General features: G+C 35.8%; 1 protein-coding gene across 1 annotated transcript; it reads left to right on the top strand.

Moving 5' to 3' along the window:
- The first annotated feature begins 4,542 nt into the window (after positions 1 to 4,542).
- Positions 4,543 to 7,870, top strand: LOC130940664 (receptor-like protein 53). Its single transcript, XM_057868874.1, has one exon. It carries the CDS (start codon positions 4,592 to 4,594, stop codon positions 7,652 to 7,654), a length of 3,063 nt encoding a protein of 1,020 aa, XP_057724857.1. The 5' UTR covers positions 4,543 to 4,591; the 3' UTR covers positions 7,655 to 7,870.
- Positions 7,871 to 23,081: the final 15,211 nt, after the last annotated feature.

Here is a 23,081-nt window from a genome sequence, read left to right as displayed (position 1 = left end):
GAAAAACAGAAAAAGAAGCGTATTTTTATATTAACTAATTTTATAACAAGACTTATTTTTTGTAAAAAATAATTTTAGTTAGTCGAATAATAATTAATTTATTTGTCTGTTTAAATAAATATTTAGGAGTTCAAATCATATTTTGTGTATGTAATAATTTATTAACTAATAACAAATATTTAAACAAAATTTCGATAACCTGTTGGAATGTAAAATACTGTAAAAAATAAAAATTATTATTAAGAATATAAATTTAGTAGTCTTTTATCTAATTATGTGATAACTTAAAATTGAAGTCATTACTAGGTAATTAGGATGATGAAATAATAAAACAACTAATACGAAGTGCTTCATCTATTTTATTTATATAAAAGTTGATATACAAGTTTTACTATAATTAAAAATTAACATCTCATCTATTACTTTATTGTCACATAAACTTTTTCTCTATGCTGTAATTTTTTTAAATTGAATTGCCTCTATTCATTTAAGTATCTCCACTAATATTAGCTTCTAATTAATCTATTCATTCAAGAATATCAATTGATATTACCTTATAATTAATATTAATAATCAATTTGATCAATAACATCCAATAGTATTATATTTTAATTAATAAATTTAATATCTCTATTAAATTATTTTGTAACAAAAACTATTCTATTATTTCTTTGTCATTAATAACTATGTTTATTAAAATATTATTCTATTTTGATAATTTTATTATGTTATAACTTATAAATCAAAAAATAACCTATATAATATATCTTTTTTTAGATTCTTTAATTTTAGAAATTAAATTATAAATTATAAAGTCTTTCAAATTTAAATTAAAAAGAATTATTATAAATATTTAAATTTATTCTAATTTTTTTATAATTTTATTTTTTTTAACTTATATAAATGATTGTAAAATTTTATTTGACAAAAAAAAAATTTAAAGAAAAATTTATATGAGTCAAACCTTTTTGAGTGCGAATATATTACTTTTGTATTTATATGTTTTTTTTGTTTAAATCTAATTTATCAAAATTAACTATAAAAAAGTTAATTTTCTTTTTTATACTGTATCAAAAAATTCTACTTAAGTAAGTATATATATATATATATATATATATATATATATATATATATATATATATAAAATACAATGTTAGAATCATTTTTTATTATACTATATTATATCATTATATTATACTATAAAATCTTTTATGATATAATTTTTTATTTTAAAAATTATATAAATTATTTTAGAACTAATTATAAAATCAAAAACTTATTTATTATCATTTATTTATCAAAAAATTATGTACAAAATAATTAAAACTATAACCCTATAATTATTAAATTTATTACATATTATTATTTAATGAAAATATAAAGTACTAATAATCCAATAAATATTTATAATGTATCACAATAATAATATTAATCATAGCGAATTAAGTTAAAAATACTCAAATTCTATATTATTTAACCTATTTATATCTTGTAGATAAGACTTTTATCATTATTTTATATCATTTCACAAATTCTCACACCAATCGTTGAAGATTTCTACAAACAACCTCAAATTTGGCACAAAAAAATATTTATATACACATAATAAATATTTTTTTAAAAAATATTCTTATTATTATTATAGATGTCATTAAAAAATTGCATGCACTAAGATAAAAAAAATAAGTAAATGCCATAAGAAAAGTCACAAAAATACAAAGAATAAAATTAATATTTAAAGAATAAAAAATAAATATACAATTTATTTTTAATTTATATATATAATAATGCAAATATCATATACTTATAACTGAAAATTTGAATGGAAAAAGATCTTACAAATATATGGTTATCAAGGCATTTGTTCCAATAAAAAATACTAAAATTTAATTTCTATTATAATAAATAAAACAGATAATATTACAAAAATTTTAATTATTCAAAATAATAATTTATATTATTCATCTATACATACAAAAACAGAATAAAAAAGATAATAAAAAATACATACAAGTCAACAGTTCAAAAAGAATATGTCCTCACAAGAACATATAACAAGAAGAAGAAAGAAATGACTCAACAACAACTAAAAATAAAAAAAGACAAATATTATATAAAAAGACTAAATTCGTCAACTAAAATAAATGTAAAAATGAAAACAAATGAAAATATAACTATATATAACTTTAATATAAAAAATTTTTATACTATAAAATATTTTAAATAAAAAATACAATCAAATATTACATTAATTTACATATACTTTAATTAATTTTTAAATAATATAATAATTATTAAAATATATTATATACTATCATTAGATTATCATCCGCACATTATTGCACAAGTCTTACTCTAGTATTGTAAATTTTACTCATATATAAAAGTATGTAGTTAATAATTAAAGGCAAAAATTAACAACACAGCTAAAGAAAGATTTGAGACAAACAACGCATGCAAGAGAATAATGGAGAAAATCTGATGAGATGGGTTAAGTGAAATCCCTTAATTAACTATAATTGATATCACATTATAATATTATATTCCTTCCAAACATTTTTTTTTGTAATGTTAGTTTTAAAATGATTAATATGAACGAACAAAGCATTTAATTTTAGATTGTTCTCCTAAAAATTTCATCATAATTGATAATAATGTATCAAGTTAAGTTCATTTTCATGATTAAAGTATAACGGGAATGCTCATCATCCAAGCTTATGAAAAGAACTTGCATTATTATGATGTTAACCACAAATCTTACATCATCCATTGCTTGAGGAATGAGGAAGACTTGGGATTGCGTTGTTGAAGGGCTGGGAAAAAATTGTTCATTTTGAAATAGTCTTTGACATATATTATTGATCATGACGAAGCGATGAAGTATATATATATATATATATATATAAAGCAATGTTTGTCTATTATATTGTGTTAATATAATGACTGAAAAGAGGAAGAAATAGTCATATGTATAACTGGGTCAAAAATCTGACAATATGAAGTAAAATAGTTAAAAATGTAAAGTGATAATTAAGTCCTGATAATTTTGATCTCGAGCTAATTTATCTTTGAAAAGAAAAACTAATTTGATTTTTAAGACCTTTACGATAGTAAATGGTGGATATCGGATGTTTTTTTATCAATTTATCACATAAAATTTAATGGTGATACTTATATTTATAATTTATCGTTACCTACTGTGTTGTATTTATTTATAAAAGATCATTATGTAAATAATAACTTTTGAAGTGAAACTTCGTCTATTTTGATAGGATTTATGATAAAGATTATATGAAAATTCAAAAAAATAATAAATATTTTACTATCCAAAATTATATTATTTTTATACTCACGTGGTAGCAATGGCGCACTATTATAGATAATAAAATACATAGATAATTCTATTTCGTTTCACAATATTTATTAACAAAAAACATATATATTCACTATTTCACACTATTATGTGTGAGTTTATTGGTCCAAAACTTCTTCACTTCCACCTTCCAAGTATCTAGAAGACTAGAACAACTATAATTATTATGCACGGGTATTATATGAGCACGCATCTGATTTTTTGTTTAGCGGTTAGGAGGTAAGGTGCTTTGAATGTTCATTCTTTTGGTAATTATGTTACAACAATTGCCAAACTATTAGGAATATCTCCAATACAATCTGATTGTTTTCTTCTTCTTTTTTTTTTTTTAACTAATGTCAATCTAAAATAGTTTGATAAAAAAGATACTAAATTCCTGGTATCCATCATCAAGTAATAGCTGGTCCCAATTCTCAATGCAAGTTGAAAATATTTTTATATTTAAAACGAAAAATAAACTATCTATAGTTTTGCTTCTTTTTCTTTATGGCGTATATTTCAGTGAGTATAATTACAACAAGAAATTAAAAAAAAAAAGGAGTCAGGTTTCTTACTCCAAGACCCATGTACCACAGCTATCATAATTCATACCCATAAACAAATATAAACAACAAAACCAAAATTCAAAGAAACGATACCAGCCTCTCACTCCAACTATTTTCTCATTTGACTCACTCAAAGGCTAAGCAATATTCTAGCCCAAACAAAAAAGGCCAATAAAAATTGTCGAAAAAGAAAAAAGACTAATCAAATGGAATTATTTCTTAACATGGACCTGGATTGTGCCACTTTTGTCATGGACTTCTTTTTCTTCCCATGCCCATTGATTTCCATATATAATACCAATATTGACCTTAGTTTTAGCTTCTACTATCCATTTTAATTTGGACAAATTAAATGAATTCATGGACAAATTAAATGCTTGATGAGTCAAGCTAAGTTCATCCACAAATGCCTTCTATCATGGAAATAAAATTATGTGGGTCTCCGGTTAGAAGAAAACTAAACTTAAATTATGAATTAGTCTTGGACATTGATAGATTGGAATAGTATGAATATTAATCTAGAAATCATGCATTGGCTGGGTATAGGTGCTTGTAATTCCAGCTAGAAAAAATATCTATAAATAGATGGATCCTAATTGATGAGTGACATACCAATCCCATTTTCAAGTAAGCCATATATACATACAATAAGCAAAAGCTCAATCAATAATCAATGGGGTATTTGGTGTTGTTGGTTGTTAGAGTGGTGATGTGTGTGCATATGTTTATGATGTTCCATTTTGCATGTTTGTCTTCGCATTTATGCCATTCCCAAGAGAGCTCTGCTTTGCTTCACTTAAAGATCCAATTCATTTTTAATACTACATTTTTTGAATATAATAATTATTATTATGAGTATGAGTGTCCCCATGTTTATCCAAAGATGAGTACGTGGAAAAATGGGACAGATTGCTGCTCATGGATGGGTGTCACGTGCCACTCTGTGTCTGGTCACGTGATTGGCCTTGATCTCAGTTGCAGTGCACTTGTTGGTAATATAAATCCCAATAGCACTCTTTTTTATCTTACTCATCTCCAAACACTCAACCTTGCTTTCAATTTTTTCAATCATTCTCCATTCTCATCTCAGTTTGGTAGGTTTGTGAGTCTCACACACTTAAATTTATCTCATTGTCAATTCAAAGGTGAAATTCCGTCCCAAATCTCACACCTTTCCAAATTACAATCACTTGATCTCTCTTTGAATGATGATTTGATGTGGAAAGAAACAAGTTGGAAAAGAATGTTGCAAAATGCAACAGCTTTGCGTGTAGTTGTATTGGATGGTACAAACATGTCTTCCATTAGCTTAACACCAAACCCTTTGTCCAATTGGTCTTTCTCTTTCTCTTTGGTTACTCTTAGTCTTCATTTTACAGGAATAAGCGGAAACTTGACAAGTCACATTCTTTGTTTACCCAACCTTTATGAGCTCAATCTATTTGGAAATAGCAACATTCAAGTCCATGTTCCAAATTTGAATTGCAGTACTTCTCTTAGTTTTTTGGATCTTTCATCGTGTCAATTCCCAGGATCACAAATCCCTGATTCCTTTTCTAACCTCACGCAGCTAACTTCTTTGGAGTTGTTTGGAAATGGACTCAATGGTTCAATCCCATCATTGCTCTCAAACCTTCAGCATCTCACTGACTTGGACCTTTCATTCAATGCATTCACTGGTTCGTTCCCATCATTTCTTTCAAACCTTCATCATCTTGTTTACTTGGATCTTTCATTCAATAAGCTTAGTGGTCAAATTCCAAATGTGTTTGATAGGCTAACCAATTTGCAATCCCTTGGCCTTTCGGATAATAATTTCCAAAGGAAGTTGCCATCCTCATTATTTGCTTTAACTCAACTCTCTTCCTTGGATTGTTCTAATAATGAAATTGAGGGACCACTACCTGACAAAGTAGCCTTTTTAAATCTCACTTACTTAACCCTAACAGGCAACTTATTAAATGGGACAATTCCGCAGTGGGCCTTATCCCTCAAGTCTTTGAGATCTTTGGATCTATCAAACAATCGATTCACAGGGCACATAAATGAAATTACATCAAATTCCTTGGAGTATCTAGACTTGTGCAACAATGAGCTCCAAGGAAACATTCCAGAATCGATTTTTGATCTTGTAAACCTTTCAAATTTGTGCTTATCACCACACAACTGGAGTGATACTGTCCACTTTTCACTCTTCTCTAAACTCCAAAAGTTGAGCCATCTTTCCCTTTCTGGCTGCAATTCATTAGTGCTAGGTTCTGAAACAAGTGTTAATTACACTTTCTCCAATTTGCAGGCACTACAGTTGCGTTCAAACAATATTATTGGTTATTCAACATTCTCTGGAAACTTTTCAGAGTTAGAGTATCTTGAATTATCCAATAGTAAACTTGAAGGAAAAGTTCCCAAATGGATACATGATATAGATTCATTACATCATTTGATTCTCTCAAATAACTCGTTGACATCAATGGGTCAATTCTCATGGTATCAACTTGAAGACCTTGATCTTAGTTTCAACTTGATGGATGATGACATTTCTTCCTTCTTTTGTAATGCAACAAGTCTGAGAGATATCAACTTGTCCCACAACAGATTCACAGGAACATTTCCACAGTGCCTTCCCAATAGCTCATCCCTTAGGAATTTGGATCTACAAATGAACAAACTTCATGGCAATTTACCAGATACTTTAAATGGTCTTCAACTGGGGACACTGATTCTCAATGACAACCAGTTCGAAGGTTTATTGCCGAAATCTTTGTCCAATTCGTGGAATCTTGAGGAATTAAATCTCGGTAATAATCAATTTGAAGATACATTTCCCTATTGGCTTCAGAATATATCACTTTTGGAAATACTAGTCTTGCAAGGCAATAAGTTGTATGGTCCCATTGCAAATTTGAAGTCTGAAAATATGTTTCAAAGTTTGATTGTTTTTGACATATCATGCAATAACTTTAGTGGCTCATTACCAAAAGCATACATTAAAAATTTTCAAGCCATGAAGATTGTGGATGATGAAGTGCTTAGTTCGGATTATTACATTGACACTGGTTTCCACCTTGGAGGAGACGGAATTATTGAAGTAGAAAGAGATGATTCTATGACTTCAATAATTAAAGGAGTTAGTACCACTTTTTCAAAAATTCCCAGAGACTTTGTAAATATAGATTTGTCAGGAAACAAATTTGAAGGAGAGATTCCAGATGTTATTGGGGAGCTTCATATACTCAAAAATCTCAATCTTTCACATAATAGACTTGTTGGTCATATTCCCCACTCTTTGGGAAATTTGACAAAACTGGAATCATTGGATCTCTCCTCAAATATGCTTACTGGGGATATTCCTACAGAATTGACCAATCTCAACTTTCTTGAAGTCTTGAATCTTTCCCAAAACCAGTTGGTGGGACCAATACCCAAAGGAAAACAGTTTGATACATTTTCAAATGATTCCTATGAGGGAAACATGGGGTTATGTGGATTGCCATTGTCAATTCAATGCAACAACAATGTCCCTTTGCAACAAGATCCACCTTCTTCTGAGGCTGAAGACAAATTTGGGTTTGGTTGGAAACCAGTGGCAATAGGATATGCATGTGGAATGGTGCTTGGAATTGGCTTGGGATGCTGTGTTTTCTCAATTGGAAAGCCTCAATGGCTTGTGATCATCTTTGGAGGCAAAAGAATCAAAAGAAGGAGGCGTGGAAATCGGCGTGCAAGAACAACTTAATGGCCACAACTTCTTCTTCTTCTTGGGGCCACTCTCAAGTTCATTGTTGCATAGGGAATTTGTTTCAGATGTTGGTTATTGCTGTTGTGTCTTTTTATATTTTATTTGTTTTGAGATTGTATTTTTTTTTTCTTTAAATGTCTGCAAGTCTTGTTTTATAATTTGTAAGTGTGTTGCTACATATATATGATGATGTTGCAAGAAAATTATGTTTCATGGTAGTATTATAATTGTTTCCCCTATCTCTTTCACTTCATTCCACTGTTTCCTAACCAAGCACACACTTGTCAATATCTTTACTAATCTCTTTATTTAATATAAACTAAACCATCAGCTGAAAGGGAAAGCCTAAGACATATCACACTTGCATTCATTTGTGACTTGGAAACATAACAGAATACCCTGTAGTTGTTAAATTAATTATGTTGTTGTATGTTTATGAACTATGGTGTTAATGTATACTTGATGACGTTGACAATCTGACTAGCGTTTCATGCTCATCATTCTTGTGTCATTGACAAGTTTTGATAGCAAAATTTATTTAGTAAAATGATGCTTTTTCATATTCTAATCCGTCATGGATCTGTGGTTGGCCAATGGATCGGTGTATGTAGCAAGTGGGATTCAAACCTTTAACACTTGTTTAAGTAGACGAATGAACTGACTACTCGAGATGCGTCGTAATTTCTAACTTAATAAAGTTGTATGGGCCAACTATCAGTTTGAAATATCATGCAATAACTCAAGTGACCCAACACCAAAAGCCTACCTAAGAAAGTGGTGTTGGAGTTGAAGTGCAAAGTAGTTGCAATTACATTGAAAGTGGTTATGGCCCTACAAATACAATAAGCAACGTTGTACCACAATATCATAAGATAACAAGCTTGTGAACCTCACTGAATTGTGTTTGTCATCAGATAACCATGGTGGTTTTGTCAATTTTCCACTCTTCTCCAAACTTCAGAACTTGAGGTCTCTTACTCTTTCAGGCTATGAATCAATATCACTAAAATCTGATGTCAATGCCAATTACACTTTCTCCAATTTGTACATGTTGCGCTTATTTTCCAACACCATTCTTGACTTTCCAAAGTTCTCAGGAAAATTTCCAAGGTTGATTTTACTTGATTTATCCAATAACAAGCTCCAAGGTAAAGTCCCCAAATGGATACATGATTTGTAGGGCCGTCAAAATGGGCCAAGCCCATTGGGCTGGCCCGTTTACCCGTTTAAATGGGCGGGCTTTTGCCTCTAATTCAGGCCCATTTAAATTTCGGGCTGAGCCCGATTAACCCGAAAAAAAATTGCGGGTTAAATGGGCTAGCCCGCGGGCTAAATGGGGGCCCGCATAAAATTTGGTTTTTTTTTTTAAATTGAAATTTCAGATTTTGGCCCAGCATCATTGGGAAAAAAAAAATAACCCGACCCGTACAAAAATAACAAAAAGACCAATAGTCCAATATTATATATTATGCAAGATAAAAAAAATCCTTAAACCCAGCCCAAAATATAACCCAACCCATATACAATATAAGATTAGAGTACAAAATAAAAAAAAAAACTCTCTCTAACACTCACTAATAATAGTTACTCAAATCAAATGTATTTAGTTGTTTACTAGAACTTTGCTTTTATTTGTGCCAAACAGGATTTTTTTGTCCAAATATATACACTAGTTTTTCTCCTCAAAATTGGACTTTTTTAACTTTTTTTTCAAAAAAAGTTCAAAAAAAAAAATTTCAACAGATAAACGGGCCAGCCCATTTAACCCGTTGGGCTGGCCATAAATGGTCCGGGCTATAAAATTTAGGCTCGTGAACAAAGTGGGCTTAAATGGGCTAATCCGTTTAACCCGTGGGCTAATCGGTTTGGGCTTAAATGGGCTGGGCTGGCCCATTTGACAGCCCTAATGATTTGAATTCTTTATATCTTATGAACCTCTCAACAAATCAGTTGACATCAATCGATCATTTCTCATGGCATGGCCTGCAATACCTTGATCATTTCATCCTTTGCAAGTTCAACAACACTACACGTTAGTTTCCACCTCTCTCACTGAATTCTACTGTTTAATTTAGTGTCCCAACTCCTAAACAAGCACACACTTGTCAATATCTTTACTAATCTCTTTATTTAATACAAACTAAGCCATCAGCTGAAAGCAGAGAAGCTAATTGCTATACAAAGAGATGTTAGTATATTACAGAGATGAGAAGTTGATGAAGAAAAATGGAAAGTAAGAAGCAGTTTTGGCAGTAAAGCTGGATTCTAAGTTAATGTATTTGGTTGAGAGAAAGGGAAAGCATAAGACATATCAATATCACACACTTGCATGCATTTGTGAAACATAACAGAATATATACTCTTATGCTTCTAGTTGCATAAAGCTGCATTTCTGCTTGTAGTTGTTAATTAATTAATTATATTGTTAAGCAAGAGTTGTAGCACAATATCATACCATCAATTCATCCCAACAAATACGTTCTTTTTACAAAGTCTTCAAATCTACAATTTTTCCAACCCTTTCCTAAATGCATGCTTGACTAAGAGGATTAGGGAGATAATGTAAATAAATAAAGTAATATAAGTATTATTTAATCTTAATCTATATTGACAGATAACAATATATAATAATATCACAATTTTATTTTGTTCGATCTGAAAAATATTTTCAATTTTATTTTCTTATTAACATAATTAAATACAGCAGTGGATAATTACTCCAGTTGTTTCTCACCATTTGACTCATTCAAAGGCTAATGAAATGAAATTATTTTCTAACCCATGCATGAAGTTATTTTCATTCATTGCGTGGAACTCTCGATGTGGTGCTCCTTTTGTCATACGACATTAATTTCATGATTGAAGCATACCACGAGTGCTCATCCAGAACTTGCATTATTGTTAATTACCACAAATCTTAATTAGTTACATCCATGACCAGGGAATGGGGAAGACTTGGGATTACGTTGATGAAGGGTTGGACTAAAATGTTCATTTTGAATATTCTTTGATATATATTGATTGTCATGATATATATGCATTTCTATTGTATTAATTAATGACTGAAAATGGCAGAAATTGGTATATTTAATATTTTACCTACATAATAATGGTTTCATTATTTATTTTTACTTGAATGTATGTGAACTAAAATCTTTCTTTATATGAGTATAAATATATAAAATTATAAATTCAACTTTGAAAATAAATGAAAAATAATTTATATGGATTTCAAAAATTTTATATGCAGGGGTTGCTTAATTATTTTATGAATAATGGACGAAATGGTTCTAAACTTTTGTGAAAAGAAACTCGAGAAATATTAGTCTATGCCATGGTGATTTTTCGTTAAAATCAAAATCTTATTTCTGAATTCTTATTTATCTATATCTAATAGAGAAGATATAGAAGTAATTTGATGTTTAAATTATTTTTTTAAAATATCTTTTTATTATATATAATTTATAAAATAAAATATTTGTTATTGACTAATAATAATAATAATAATAATAATAATAATATAATAATAATAATAATAATAATATAATAATAATAATAATATAATACAACAACAACAACAACAAAGGTCTGTCCACTAAGTGGATATCTAATAGAGAAGATATAGAAGTAATTTGATGTTTAAATTATTTTTTTAAAATATCTTTTTATTATATATAATTTATAAAATAAAATATTTTGTTATTTGACTAATAATAATAATAATAATAATAATAATAATAATAATAATAATAATAATAATAATAATAATAATAATAATACAACAACAACAACAACAAAGTCTTGTCCCACTAAGTGGGATCGGCTACATGAATCAAACGACGCCATTGTGCTTTGTCATGTATCATGTCTACAGAGAGACCGTTTACATCAGTGGCGGATCTAAGGGGCGCCTAAGGTGGCCATGGTCCCCCAAAATTTAAAAAAAATAGTAAATAGTAATAATTAATAATATTAAATTTATTTTTATATATAATATTAAAAAAAATATAAGTTACAAAATTTTATAAATTAAAATAATTAAAAACTGCACTCTGTATTAGATATTTGAATTATTGTTGCTCTTGTTAACAAATAGCCCATTCTAATAATTAATAAAAATGGTTCTATTATACTAGCCCAAGTCCATACTATTAATTAAAGTAACACTAGTACATTTTTCAAATATTTGTTTCAAATCATCAGAGGCATCAGCGCCACTTTTCTCTCTCTTTTAGTGGTTTCCAAACTTTTGGTCTTTTACTCTTCTCATTCTAATTTTCTTTCCATACCAAAACAAGACATATGAAGAAAAACCATTGAAGAGAAGTGAACAGCAAAATATTAACCATTGAATGCACAACAAAGATTCTGATGAGTTTGGAAAACTCTTATTTAATTTTGATGATGAACAAACATTATTACATATTTAATTACAAAATTATTAATTTGATCTCAACTCATATTTGCTTAATTAATTTTGTGGTGCAGATTTTATTTGGGCCGAAAATGAAATTCTGGATTAAGCCCAACTAGCCTTGCTACATGCTTCTCATGCTATGAAGCTGAATTATAATTTGGGCCGAACAAAAAACAAAAGAAATGTTGCAAAACCCAAGTGTGAATTTAGTTCAACTTTGATTTCAAAGATTATAACCAACAAAGTAGAGCTGAATTATTATTGGGCCAAAAATTAATAATTGTTGCAACTAAGCCCAACTTCACATTTGATGAGAGTTCCCTATGCATGATCCAAATCCACTAAGCATGTAAAGCATAGTTCCATAGATTCCAACGGAACTCCTTTACTCATCATGATGGATTTCAAATTTATTAGAATAAATTTGATAAGTGCATGGGAAATATGAGAGAGAGGATCATTGACATGATTGATGGCATTAACTTTACACGCCACCCAGGGAAGAAAAAGCAAGCTATCTTTAATTAATTTGTTTAATCACTTTGAATTACTTTTTCTTCACATTCTCTCTTCTCTCTCATCTCTTTCCTTCTCTCTTCGGTTACACAGGAAACAATGGCTTCCATGAAAGCAAAATGGAGCTACCGAAGCAAGGGAAGAACAAGCTACAAGACCATCAAGCTAATGATGGCAAGAAAACATACTAAAATAAAAATGAGCTGTGGCTGAGATATTCACCAAATATGGTTAGATTTGGTGAGGTTATCTTGAGCTTTTCATGCTCAAAAATGGACAATGAAGATTCGGCCAGCAAGGAAGATCTTGGAGGCGTGGCTTGTCTTTGATTCTGATCAACCACCACAGGGAGTAGCTAGAGTGGCGAAGTGATAGTTGAAGGCAGAGATCGAAGCAGATGAAGTCATCATCATCATGAAGCATCAAGGGCCAGAAATCCATCTTGGAGAGGAAGCCAAGGATTGAGTGCTCGGATTGATGAAGAGTGATGACCAGGGAAGGACTAGAGGTATTTGCATGTTGGTTTTTGCATGAGTTACCTCTTCTCTCTTAGTGGCCGAACCGGTTTTGTTGTGAAGGAAAAGAAGCTGAGCTCGGGTTTGTGTTTCAACCGTGAAGGCTTCACTTCTCTATAAAAGGGGTGAACAGTCATGGTTTGATGCAAGGAGTAAGATTTGAGAGTGCAAGGCACAGAGTTCTCAGAGCTACCTAAGCTAGCAGTTCTTCTTCTCCTTCAATGTTTTCTGTTTTGTATTTTCTGTTTAATTTTGTCATGTCTTGAGTCTCATGTAAAAAGGCAAACAGTGAGATTTGTAAGAAAAAGCCATAGAGCGGAAAAAGGCAGAGAGTGCAAAATTAAAAGAAAAAGCCATAGATGTCTTAGAGTTCCTTTGTACATCTGTGTTGTGTTTCATGATTCTGTGGGAATCCCCTTGTAAGTTGGGTTAGCACTTTACAACTTGTAATCTGGATGATTATAGTGAAATTCCATCATTGTTGTGATGGAGACTGGATGTAGGCTGCACTGCACTTAGCAGCTGAACCAGGATATATCTGGGTGTAATCTTCTCTCTTTCTTCCTACTTCAATTCTGTTTTTACTGTTCAGATGAAAAATAAAAAATGTCTCGTGTCAAGTGACGAGACAAAATGAAAATGTCTCGTGGCTAGGGACGAGATAAAACAGAAAAATCTCTTCTAAGTCCAGCAAGTGTTAGCAAGCAAAAAGGGGCTAAGATTCAACCCCCCCTTCTCTTAGCCACTGAAACCATCAATTGGTATCAGAGCTTGGTCTCAAAGAGATCAAGCTTTGCAGCTTGGAGTAAAGATCCTCATGGCGGAGAACAGTGGCGCAAATGTGGTGTCCTATAATCTGACCGAAGGACAATCAAGCAACAGACCTCCTCTTTTCAATGGGAAAAATTATACCTATTGGAAGGAGAGGATGAAGATATTTGTACAAGCTATAGATTACAGACTTTGGAAGATTATTCTTGAAGGGCCTCAATTTCCAACTACCACAAGTGCTGAAGGGGTAGTCTCTCTCAAACCAGAAGCAAGATGGACCGAGGAATATAGGAAGAAGGTAGAATTAAATGCCAAGGTAGTAAACCTGCTCAACTGTGCTATCAGCTTTGAGGAGTACCGACGGGTATCACGATGCACAACGGCAAAGGAAATCTGGGACAAGCTACAAATCACTCATGAAGGAACCACTATTGTAAAGAAGACTCGGACAGATATGTTGAATAGAGAATATGAAATGTTTACAATGAAGGAAGGAGAATCCATTGATGAGCTGTTCGAACGGTTCAACACTATCATTGTTGGCTTAGATGTTCTGGGAATTACACATTCTGATTCTGTGCTTGTGAGAAGAGTGCTGAGATGTCTCACTAAAGAGTGGGAAACAAAAGCTTTAATTATTTCTGAGAGCAGTAATCTTGATTCCATGACACTTGATGATTTGAAAGAAAATCTTCTAGCTTTTGAAAACAGTTATTTAAAAAAGGACTCAAAAAAGAAAGGAATTGCTTTTTCTTCTGTGACTAACCCTCTGGATGATGAATCCAGTGATAATTCTTCTGAAAATGAGTTTGTGTTGTTTGCAAAAAATTCAGGAAAATGGTGAAACTCAGAGGCAAAGGCAGCAGCTCAAGAAAGATGAAGAAGGACCTTAGCAAAGTAATCTGTTACAATTGCAAGGAAAAGGGGCATTTCAAATCTGATTGTCCCAAGTTAAAAAGGGAAGAAAAGCCAAAAAGGGAAAAGAAAAAGGGACTAATGGCTTCATGGGAAGATTTGGAGAATGACTCAGATGATGATGATGAAGAATCTGAGACTAAGTCACAGCCTTGTCTCATGGCAAATGAGGTAGAGCAGGTATCCTTTCAAAACTCTAACACTGAAGACCTTCATCTTATGATAGATCACCTTTCTGAAAAAATAAGATGTTTTCTAACTGAGAATCAAGATCTTGAACAACAAAATTTCATTCTTAAAGCTGAAAATGATTTCCTCAAAGAAAAACTAAGAGAGGCCGAAGCTGCTTGTGATCTTGTGGAAGAAAATAAGCAGTTAAAAGCCCAAGTTAGAAGCTGTGAAAGTGACCATTCTGTTCTTGCATATGTGAACTGTTTTAAGCAAAATGAAGAGTTGCTCAAAGAGGTTAAAAGACTTAAAGATGACTTAGCCAAGTTCACCCAAAGTTCTGAAAATTTGAACCAAATCTTGGCTAGTCAAAAACCTCTTTATGATAAAGCTGGGTTGGGATTTTATAAATCTGAAAAATCACATGTTGAAAATATTGCTTCATCTTCAAATGATGTAAAATATCAAGACCCAACTCACTTTAACAAAACTGCAACTCCAAGATTTTGTAGACTGTGCAACCGAAGTGGTCATTTTCCAGTTCAATATTTCTTTGGTGAAAGAATGATTGGTGACAAAGTTTACAAAGTTGTTTTTTATTACAATGATTTGGGACATAAGAGATGGTTTAACGTGAAAGGATCCAAGAAAATTTGGATACCTAAGGTCACTTGAGTTTATTTTGTAGGTATGTCTAGCATCCAAGAAGAAAGAAAATATGTGGTACATGGATAGCGGATGCTCTAGGCATATGACCGGGAAGACAACCTTCTTCATAAAGCTTGATGAATATGATGGAGGATTTGTCACATTCGGTGATGATGCAAAAGGAAAAATAGTGGCTGTTGGGAAAGTGGGTAAAAACTTTTCATCTTGTATAAATGATGTCCTTCTTGTACATGGCTTGAAACATAACTTGCTTAGTGTTAGTCAATTGTGTGATTTGGGCTTTGAAGTTATTTTTAAGAAACTTGTTTGCTTAGTAGTTTGTGAGAAAACTGGGGATATTCTATTTGAAGCTAAAAGATGTAATAATGTGTATGGATTAACTCTTGAGGATTTAAAGGAACAAAATGTAACATGCTTCGCCTCTCTTGAATCTGAAAAATGGCTTTGGCATAGAAAGTTGGGTCATGCTAGCATGTACCAAATTTCTAAGCTAGTCAAGAGAAATTTGGTTAGAGGAATTCCAAACATCAAGTTTGATAAAGATCTTACTTGTGATGCATGCCAATTGGGCAAACAAGTAAAATCATCTTTTAAATCAAAAGATGGAATTTCAACCAAAAGGCCATTAGAAATGTTACATATTGATCTTTTTGGTCCTACTAGAACTCAAAGTTTAGGAGGAAAATACTATGGTCTTGTGGTGGTAGATGATTACTCTAGATTTGGTTGGGTACTCTTCCTTGCTCATAAGAATGATGCATTTTATGCCTTCTCCACCCTTTGTAAAAATTCAAATGAAAAGGATTTGAAAATTGCCCATTTGAGAAGTGATCACGGAAGAGAATTTGAAAATCAAGACTTTGAAATTCTGTGATGACTTAGGGATTTCTCATAATTTTCATGCCCTAGAACCCCCCAACAAAATGGGGTGGTTGAAAGAAGGAATCGAAGCCTTCAAGAAATGACTAGGGCCATGCTATGTGAGAATGAAATTCCTAAATTTTTATGGGCTGAAGCTGTGAACACAGCATGTTATATTTTGAATAGAACAATTATTAGAAAGGGTTAAAGAAAACTCCTTATGAGCTATGGAAAGTGTTCATACACTGACCGGGCTCCTCCAAACTCGGCCAGTTCATAAAAGGTCCGACCTCATCCTAAGGCTCACGCCTAAAAGTCGGACCTCGGACGAATAAAGCAAGGAAAGGCCCATCAAAAGGAACGCAGCCCAAACCTAAAGGCCGAAAAAGGCCTAGCAAAAGGCGGTTCCACAAAGATAGGGATAAAACTCCCGAAAGATAAGATAAGATAAGAATATCTTATCCAGGGAAGATCACGGCCAAACTACTATAAATACACTGGAGCACCCAGGTATGGCATTCATTCCACATCTACACATATCTGCTTGGACCCATGCTAACTTAAGCATCGGAGTGCATTGCAGGTACAACCACCAACCACTTGCATATCAAGCTCGGTCCCTGAACCCCCACCTCGGGCCTCTCCAGACGACCGAGCTACACGTTTCAGGTAACCCCCGGAACATTGGCACCGTTGCCGGGGACCTGGAAGTCATCCCTCTATCATGGCGGACGACCTCTCAACAATGACCACGATCTGAACAAGAGGACGAAATTGACACCGGAGAACGACCGGACAGCCCTCTATCACCACGCACTCCAGGAGGAAACAAACAAATCGCCCAAAGACATCACTCCCAACAAGATCCGCAAAATTCCGAAAAAGAGAAGAACTCGGAGATTCTAGAAACAGTCCGGGCACAACAAGACCGACTGAAACAACTCGAAGAGGACATAAAGAAGCAGAAAGAAACCGAACAAGATCTGAGAAGGGAGACTCGAAAGCGCAGAGAATTAGAAGAAAACTGCGGAAAATAGAGGCAACCTGAAAGACCGAACAACGCGGCACCACCCCGAAGGCAACCATGATCCCTTCACGCGAGAGATCATGAAGGAGAAGGTACCGCGAAACTTCAAACCACCGATATGGATCTACGACGGCACCACCGATCCAAGTCACCACCTCAGCAACTTCAGAAGCAGAATGTACCTAGTCGACGCCTCCGACGCAATTCGCAAAGCCTTCCCCACCACTCTCACCAAGTCAGCCATGAGTGGTTCGACAATCTGCCACCAAGATCAATCACCAGCTTCGAAGACCTACCAAAAATTCCTAACAAGATTCTCTATTCAAAAGGACAAGACAAAACATGCCCCCAGTCTACTCGGGATCAAGCAAGGTAACCAAGAAACTCTCCGAGAATACATGGAGCGATTCAACAAAGCCTGGACATACAACACTTGCCCACTGAAGCAGCTATCATGGGACTAGCAAACGGCCTAAAAGAGGGACCGTTTAGCCACCCTATCCAAACGATATCCGACCTCCCTATACGAGGTGCAGGAGCGGGCAGAAAAATATCAACATGGAGGAAACCTCCCAGCTAAGAGACTCTTCTAGGAAGGAATCAACCTACCCACTCCGAGATCGGATCGGGAACAGAAGAAGAAAGAAGACCCCAACTCGGACAAGCCACGGAAGTACCACAACTACACCCCCCTCCCTCCCGTACGTCTACAGAGAAGTATGCCACACCGAAAAGATCCCACCGCCCCGACCGCTAAAACACAAGAGCGGGGAGAGATCGGTCCGAATACTGTGAATATCACAAACTACGGTCATTCTACTAACGACTGCTACGACCTAAAAATGTTATAGAAAAGCTAGCCAGAGAAGGAAAACTCGACAGATACATAGCAGAGAAAGGAGAAAGACCAGGAAGGAAGGCGGGGAGACAACGAAGATCGGGCCGAACAAACCCGCGAACCCCTGAAAGACATGTTCACATGATAAATGGAGGTTTCGCAGGCGGAGGAACATCCAAATCCTCGCGAAAGAGACACCTCAAAGAAGTATCACGTCCGAACAGTCCCCTGCCCGAATTACCTACTATCTCATTTACCCGAGAAGATGCTCAAGGGATAATTCCCGGGCACGACGATCCAATGGTAGTCACCATTATCCTAGCAAACGCCAACTTACATCGAACCCTGATTGACCAGGAAGCTCAGCAGATCCTGTTCAAAACGGCCTTCGACAAGCTCGGACTTGAAGAAAAAGAACTAAAGGCCTATCCCACCCCTATTTGGACTAGGGGATACCCCGATCCATCCCTTAGGATACATCTCACTACACACCACCTTTGGAAGAGGCGAGCAATCCAAAACATTAAGCATCGACTACATTATAGTCGACGTTACTTCAGCATACAATGCCCTCATTGGGCGACCAACCCTAAACAGGCTGGCAGCTATAGTCTCGACCCCACACCTCTGTATGAAGTTCCCTACCGCAAAAGGAATCGCTACCCTAAAAGGCGACCAAAAACTAGCGTGGCGATGCTACAACGAAAGCCTAAGCCTAAGAGGGAAAGAGGTCAACACAATAGAACTCGGACGAGTTCAAGTCCGAGAAGATCTTCGACCACAACCAGAGGGAGAAACCGAAAAAGTCCAGATTGGGAACACACCTGAAAAAATAACAAACGTAGGAGCGAACCTCGAAGCGGGCCTAAAAGAGGAACTCATAACCCTCTTAAGGGAGAATTCCGACCTCTTCGCCTGGAAAGCCTCCGACATGCCAGGCATAAGCCCCGACTTGATGTGCCATAAGCTATCAGTGTACCCGGGATCCCGACCTGTCCAACAGAGACGCCGGAAGCTCGGACCCGAGCGCATGCAAGCAATAGAAGAACAAGTACAAGCACTGCTAGATGCAGGGTTCATTAGGGAAGTAAAATACCCCCTATGGCTCGCAAACGTGGTCCTGGTAAAAAAGCCCAACGGAAAATGGAGGATGTGCGTCGATTACACGGATCTCAACAAAGCCTGCCCCAAAGACCCATATCCACTACCAAACATCGACGCCTTAGTAGACGCAGCCTCAGGCTATAGATATCTCTCCTTCATGGACGCATACTCGGGATACAATCAAATCCCGATGTACGGACCCGACCAAGAAAAGACCTCGTTCATAACCCCAAGGGCAAACTACTGCTACGTAGTAATGCCCTTCGGGCTGAAGAACGCAGGGGCAACCTACCAGAGGCTAATGAATAAAGTGTTCTCAGAGCACATCGGATTACAGCTGGAGGTATATGTCGACGACATGCTGGTAAAAACACAAGAAGACAAAAACTTGCTGACCGACCTCACCAGTATCTTCGGTACCCTCAGAAAACACAACATGAGACTTAACCCGGCAAAGTGCACCTTCGCCGCAGAAGCCGGAAAGTTCTTAGGCTTCATGCTTACTCAAAGGGGCATCGAAGCAAACCCGGACAAATGCCAAGCGATACTCAATATGAAAAGCCCAACGTGTGTCAAAGAAGTACAACAACTGAATGGAAGGCTAGCCGCCCTGTCAAGATTCTTGGCAGTATCAGCAATAAAGTCACTACCCCTCTACTCACTCCTAAAGAAAGGGAAACCCTTCTCATGGACCCCGGAGTACGAAAAAGCCTTTCAAGAATTCAAGGAATTCCTCGGGCAGCCACCAATCCTAACCCGACCTTTAAAAGGAGAAGAGCTCGTACTATATCTCTCGGTTGGACATCGAGCAGTCGCTTCAGCATTAATACGAGAAAATGACCAAGGACAACACCCCATATACTTTGTAAGCAAGGCACTACAAGGGGCCGAATTAAACTACCAGAAGATAGAAAAATTCGCCTACGCCCTAGTGTTCACACTCGAAGGCTCCGTCCCTACTTTCAAGCCCACATCATCAAAGTCCGGACAAACCAACCCATGAGGCACATCCTCCAAAAAACAGACCTGGCAGGACGAATACTGCAATGGGCGGTGGAGCTGTCCGAGTTCGGCCTCCACTATGAAACCCGGACTGCCATAAAATCTCAGTATCTAGCCGACTTCATCGCAGAATACACTGAGACCCCTGGAACCCCACTCTCATGGAACCTGTATGTCGACGGGTCCTCAAACAAAGCTGGAAGCGGAGCCGGGATTATACTCGAAAGCGACCAAGGAACGCGGATAGAACTATCCCTAAAATTCGAGTTCCAGGCCTCGAACAACCAAGCCGAATACAAGGCCCTACTAGCAGGTCTAAAGCTAGCCAAAGAGGTCGGAGCCCAGAAAATCACAATCTTCAGCGACTCCCAGGTCATCACATCACAAGTAAATGGAAGCTACCAGGCCAAAGACCCAACTATGAAAAAATACCTGGACCAAACACAGGCACAATTACGCCACTTTCCAGAGATACAGATCCAGCACATACCTCGGGAACAAAACGCCCGGGCAGACGCCCTCTCAAAGCTCGCCAGCACCAAGCCTGGAGGCAACAACAGAAGTCTCCTCCAGGAAACCTTACAATCTCCCTCCGTGCTAAGAGAGGAAGAAACGCTAAATATATCCGACCAACAGCAAGGATGGATGACCCCCATACTCAGCTACCTGAAGTCGGGAACTCTCCCCGCCGAAAGAAAGGAAGCCAAAAGACTCACGAAAGACGCCCAGAATTATACACTAATTCACGACATATTATACAGAAGAGGATTCTCAAACCCCCTCCTTAGGTGCGTCCCGACCTCAGAAACAAAGAACGTCCTCGAAGAAGTCCACGGAGGCATGTGTGGGAACCATCTCGGAGCTCGGGCGTTATCCAAAAAAGTAGTCCGAGCCGGGTTCTACTGGCCGACCTTACAGAAAGACGCAACAGAATTTGTGAAAATATGTCCCCCTTGCCAAAAACACGCCAATTTCCACAAAGCACCACCCGAAGACCTTATCAGCATCACCGCACCATGGCCCTTCGCAAAATGGGGACTTGACCTACTCGGTCCGTTCCCCCAAGGACCGGGGCAAGTCAAATACCTCATAGTAGGGGTCGACTACTTCACAAAGTGGATCGAAGCTGAACCCTTAGCCACCATTACGGCTCAGAAAAGCCGCAAATTCCTATACAAAAACATTGTCACAAGGTTCGGAGTCCCCTACTCCATTACAACAGACAATGGAACACAGTTCACGGACACAAGTTTTCAGAACTTGGTGGCCGAACTAAAAATCAAACAGCAATTCACCTCAGTCGAGCACCCACAAGCCAACGGACAAGCAGAGGCCGCAAATAAAGTCATCTTGGCCGGGTTAAAACGAAGACTCCAAGAGGCCAAAGGGGCATGGGCCGAGGAGCTCCCCCAGGTATTATGGGCATATCGGACAACTCCACACTCTACAACGGGAGAATCGCCATTCCGACTAGCTTACGGGATGGAGGCAATGATTCCTATCGAAATAGATGAAGGGTCACCCAGAGTCATCTTCTACAACGAAGAAGGTAACCCGCAGGCACAAAAGGAAGAACTCGACCTCCTCCCCGAGGTCCGAGAAAGAGCCCGGATCCGAGAAGAAGCCTTAAAACGGCGAACGGCCCTCAGATACAATCAGAAAGTAATAAAACGAAGCTTCTCCACTCACGACCTAATTCTAATCCGAAATGACATCGGAACACAAAAGTCGGGAGAAGGAAAGCTAGCTGCAAATTGGAAAGGACCCTACAAAGTAACAGAAATCTTAGGAACAGGCTATTACAAGATATTCGACCTAGAAGGCAATGAGCTGCCCAGGGCCTGGCACGCCTGTAATCTAAGACGGTACTACAGCTAGAAAAATTTGACCCGATGTGTACTCTTTTTCCCTACAAGGGTTTTTTAATGAGACACCCGGTCAAGTAAGGCACCCGACCTAGTCAAGGGTAAACACTCTGTAAATATTCTTTCTTTTTTTTAATACTAATCAAATTTTTCTATTTTCTTTTGTTCTTCCTCGTGATGAAACAAATCCTGAAAAAGTACCCCGCCAAGGCGCATTAATTTATGCTCGACAAAACGCAAAAAATCATTGCCAAGAGACCACACAAGGTCGGCAAAGATAAAAGCGACGAGGTTCAAATTAATGTGAGAAGTTATAAAGTAACTCTGAAAAAGGCTCAAAAAGCCAAATAAAAAGAGATTACAAAAATAACTTAAAAGGCCGACCAATGACAGGGTCGGACCCAACAAAGGGTGTACTCGACCGCCCAACCCGAGGTCCGAGAAAAAGCCCGGACCCGAGAAGGAAGCCTTAAAACGGCGAAAACAAAGATTTCGAAAACGCTTACTAAAAAGTTGCTATACAAAAAACAACTAAAAAGTACAAGCGAAAAAACGAAATCAAAAGGAAGAAACAAAAGTTTCAAAGAAAAAAGCGCTAGCTAAAAGGTTGTTATCCAAAAACAACTAAAAAGCATAAAAGCGGAACAAAAAGTCAAAACGCGAACAAAAACACCGCATAATAAGCTAAAAAGTTACTACAAGTAGCTAAAAGCAAAAAGGGTGTCCAAAGCATTCACAGAAACCATCCAAAAACAA

Source organism: Arachis stenosperma, chromosome 7, assembly GCF_014773155.1.
Source record: "Arachis stenosperma cultivar V10309 chromosome 7, arast.V10309.gnm1.PFL2, whole genome shotgun sequence".
In the NCBI taxonomy this organism is placed as follows: Eukaryota; Viridiplantae; Streptophyta; class Magnoliopsida; order Fabales; family Fabaceae; genus Arachis; species Arachis stenosperma.
Note: the sequence above shows the minus strand (reverse complement) of the source record. Positions and strands in the feature narration are given on the sequence as shown.

What these genes read in the sequence shown, in the direction of transcription:
- LOC130940664 (XM_057868874.1), top strand. Translation starts at nt 4,592, where the DNA reads ATGGGGTATTTGGTGTTGTTGGTTGTTAGAGTGGTGATGTGTGTGCAT.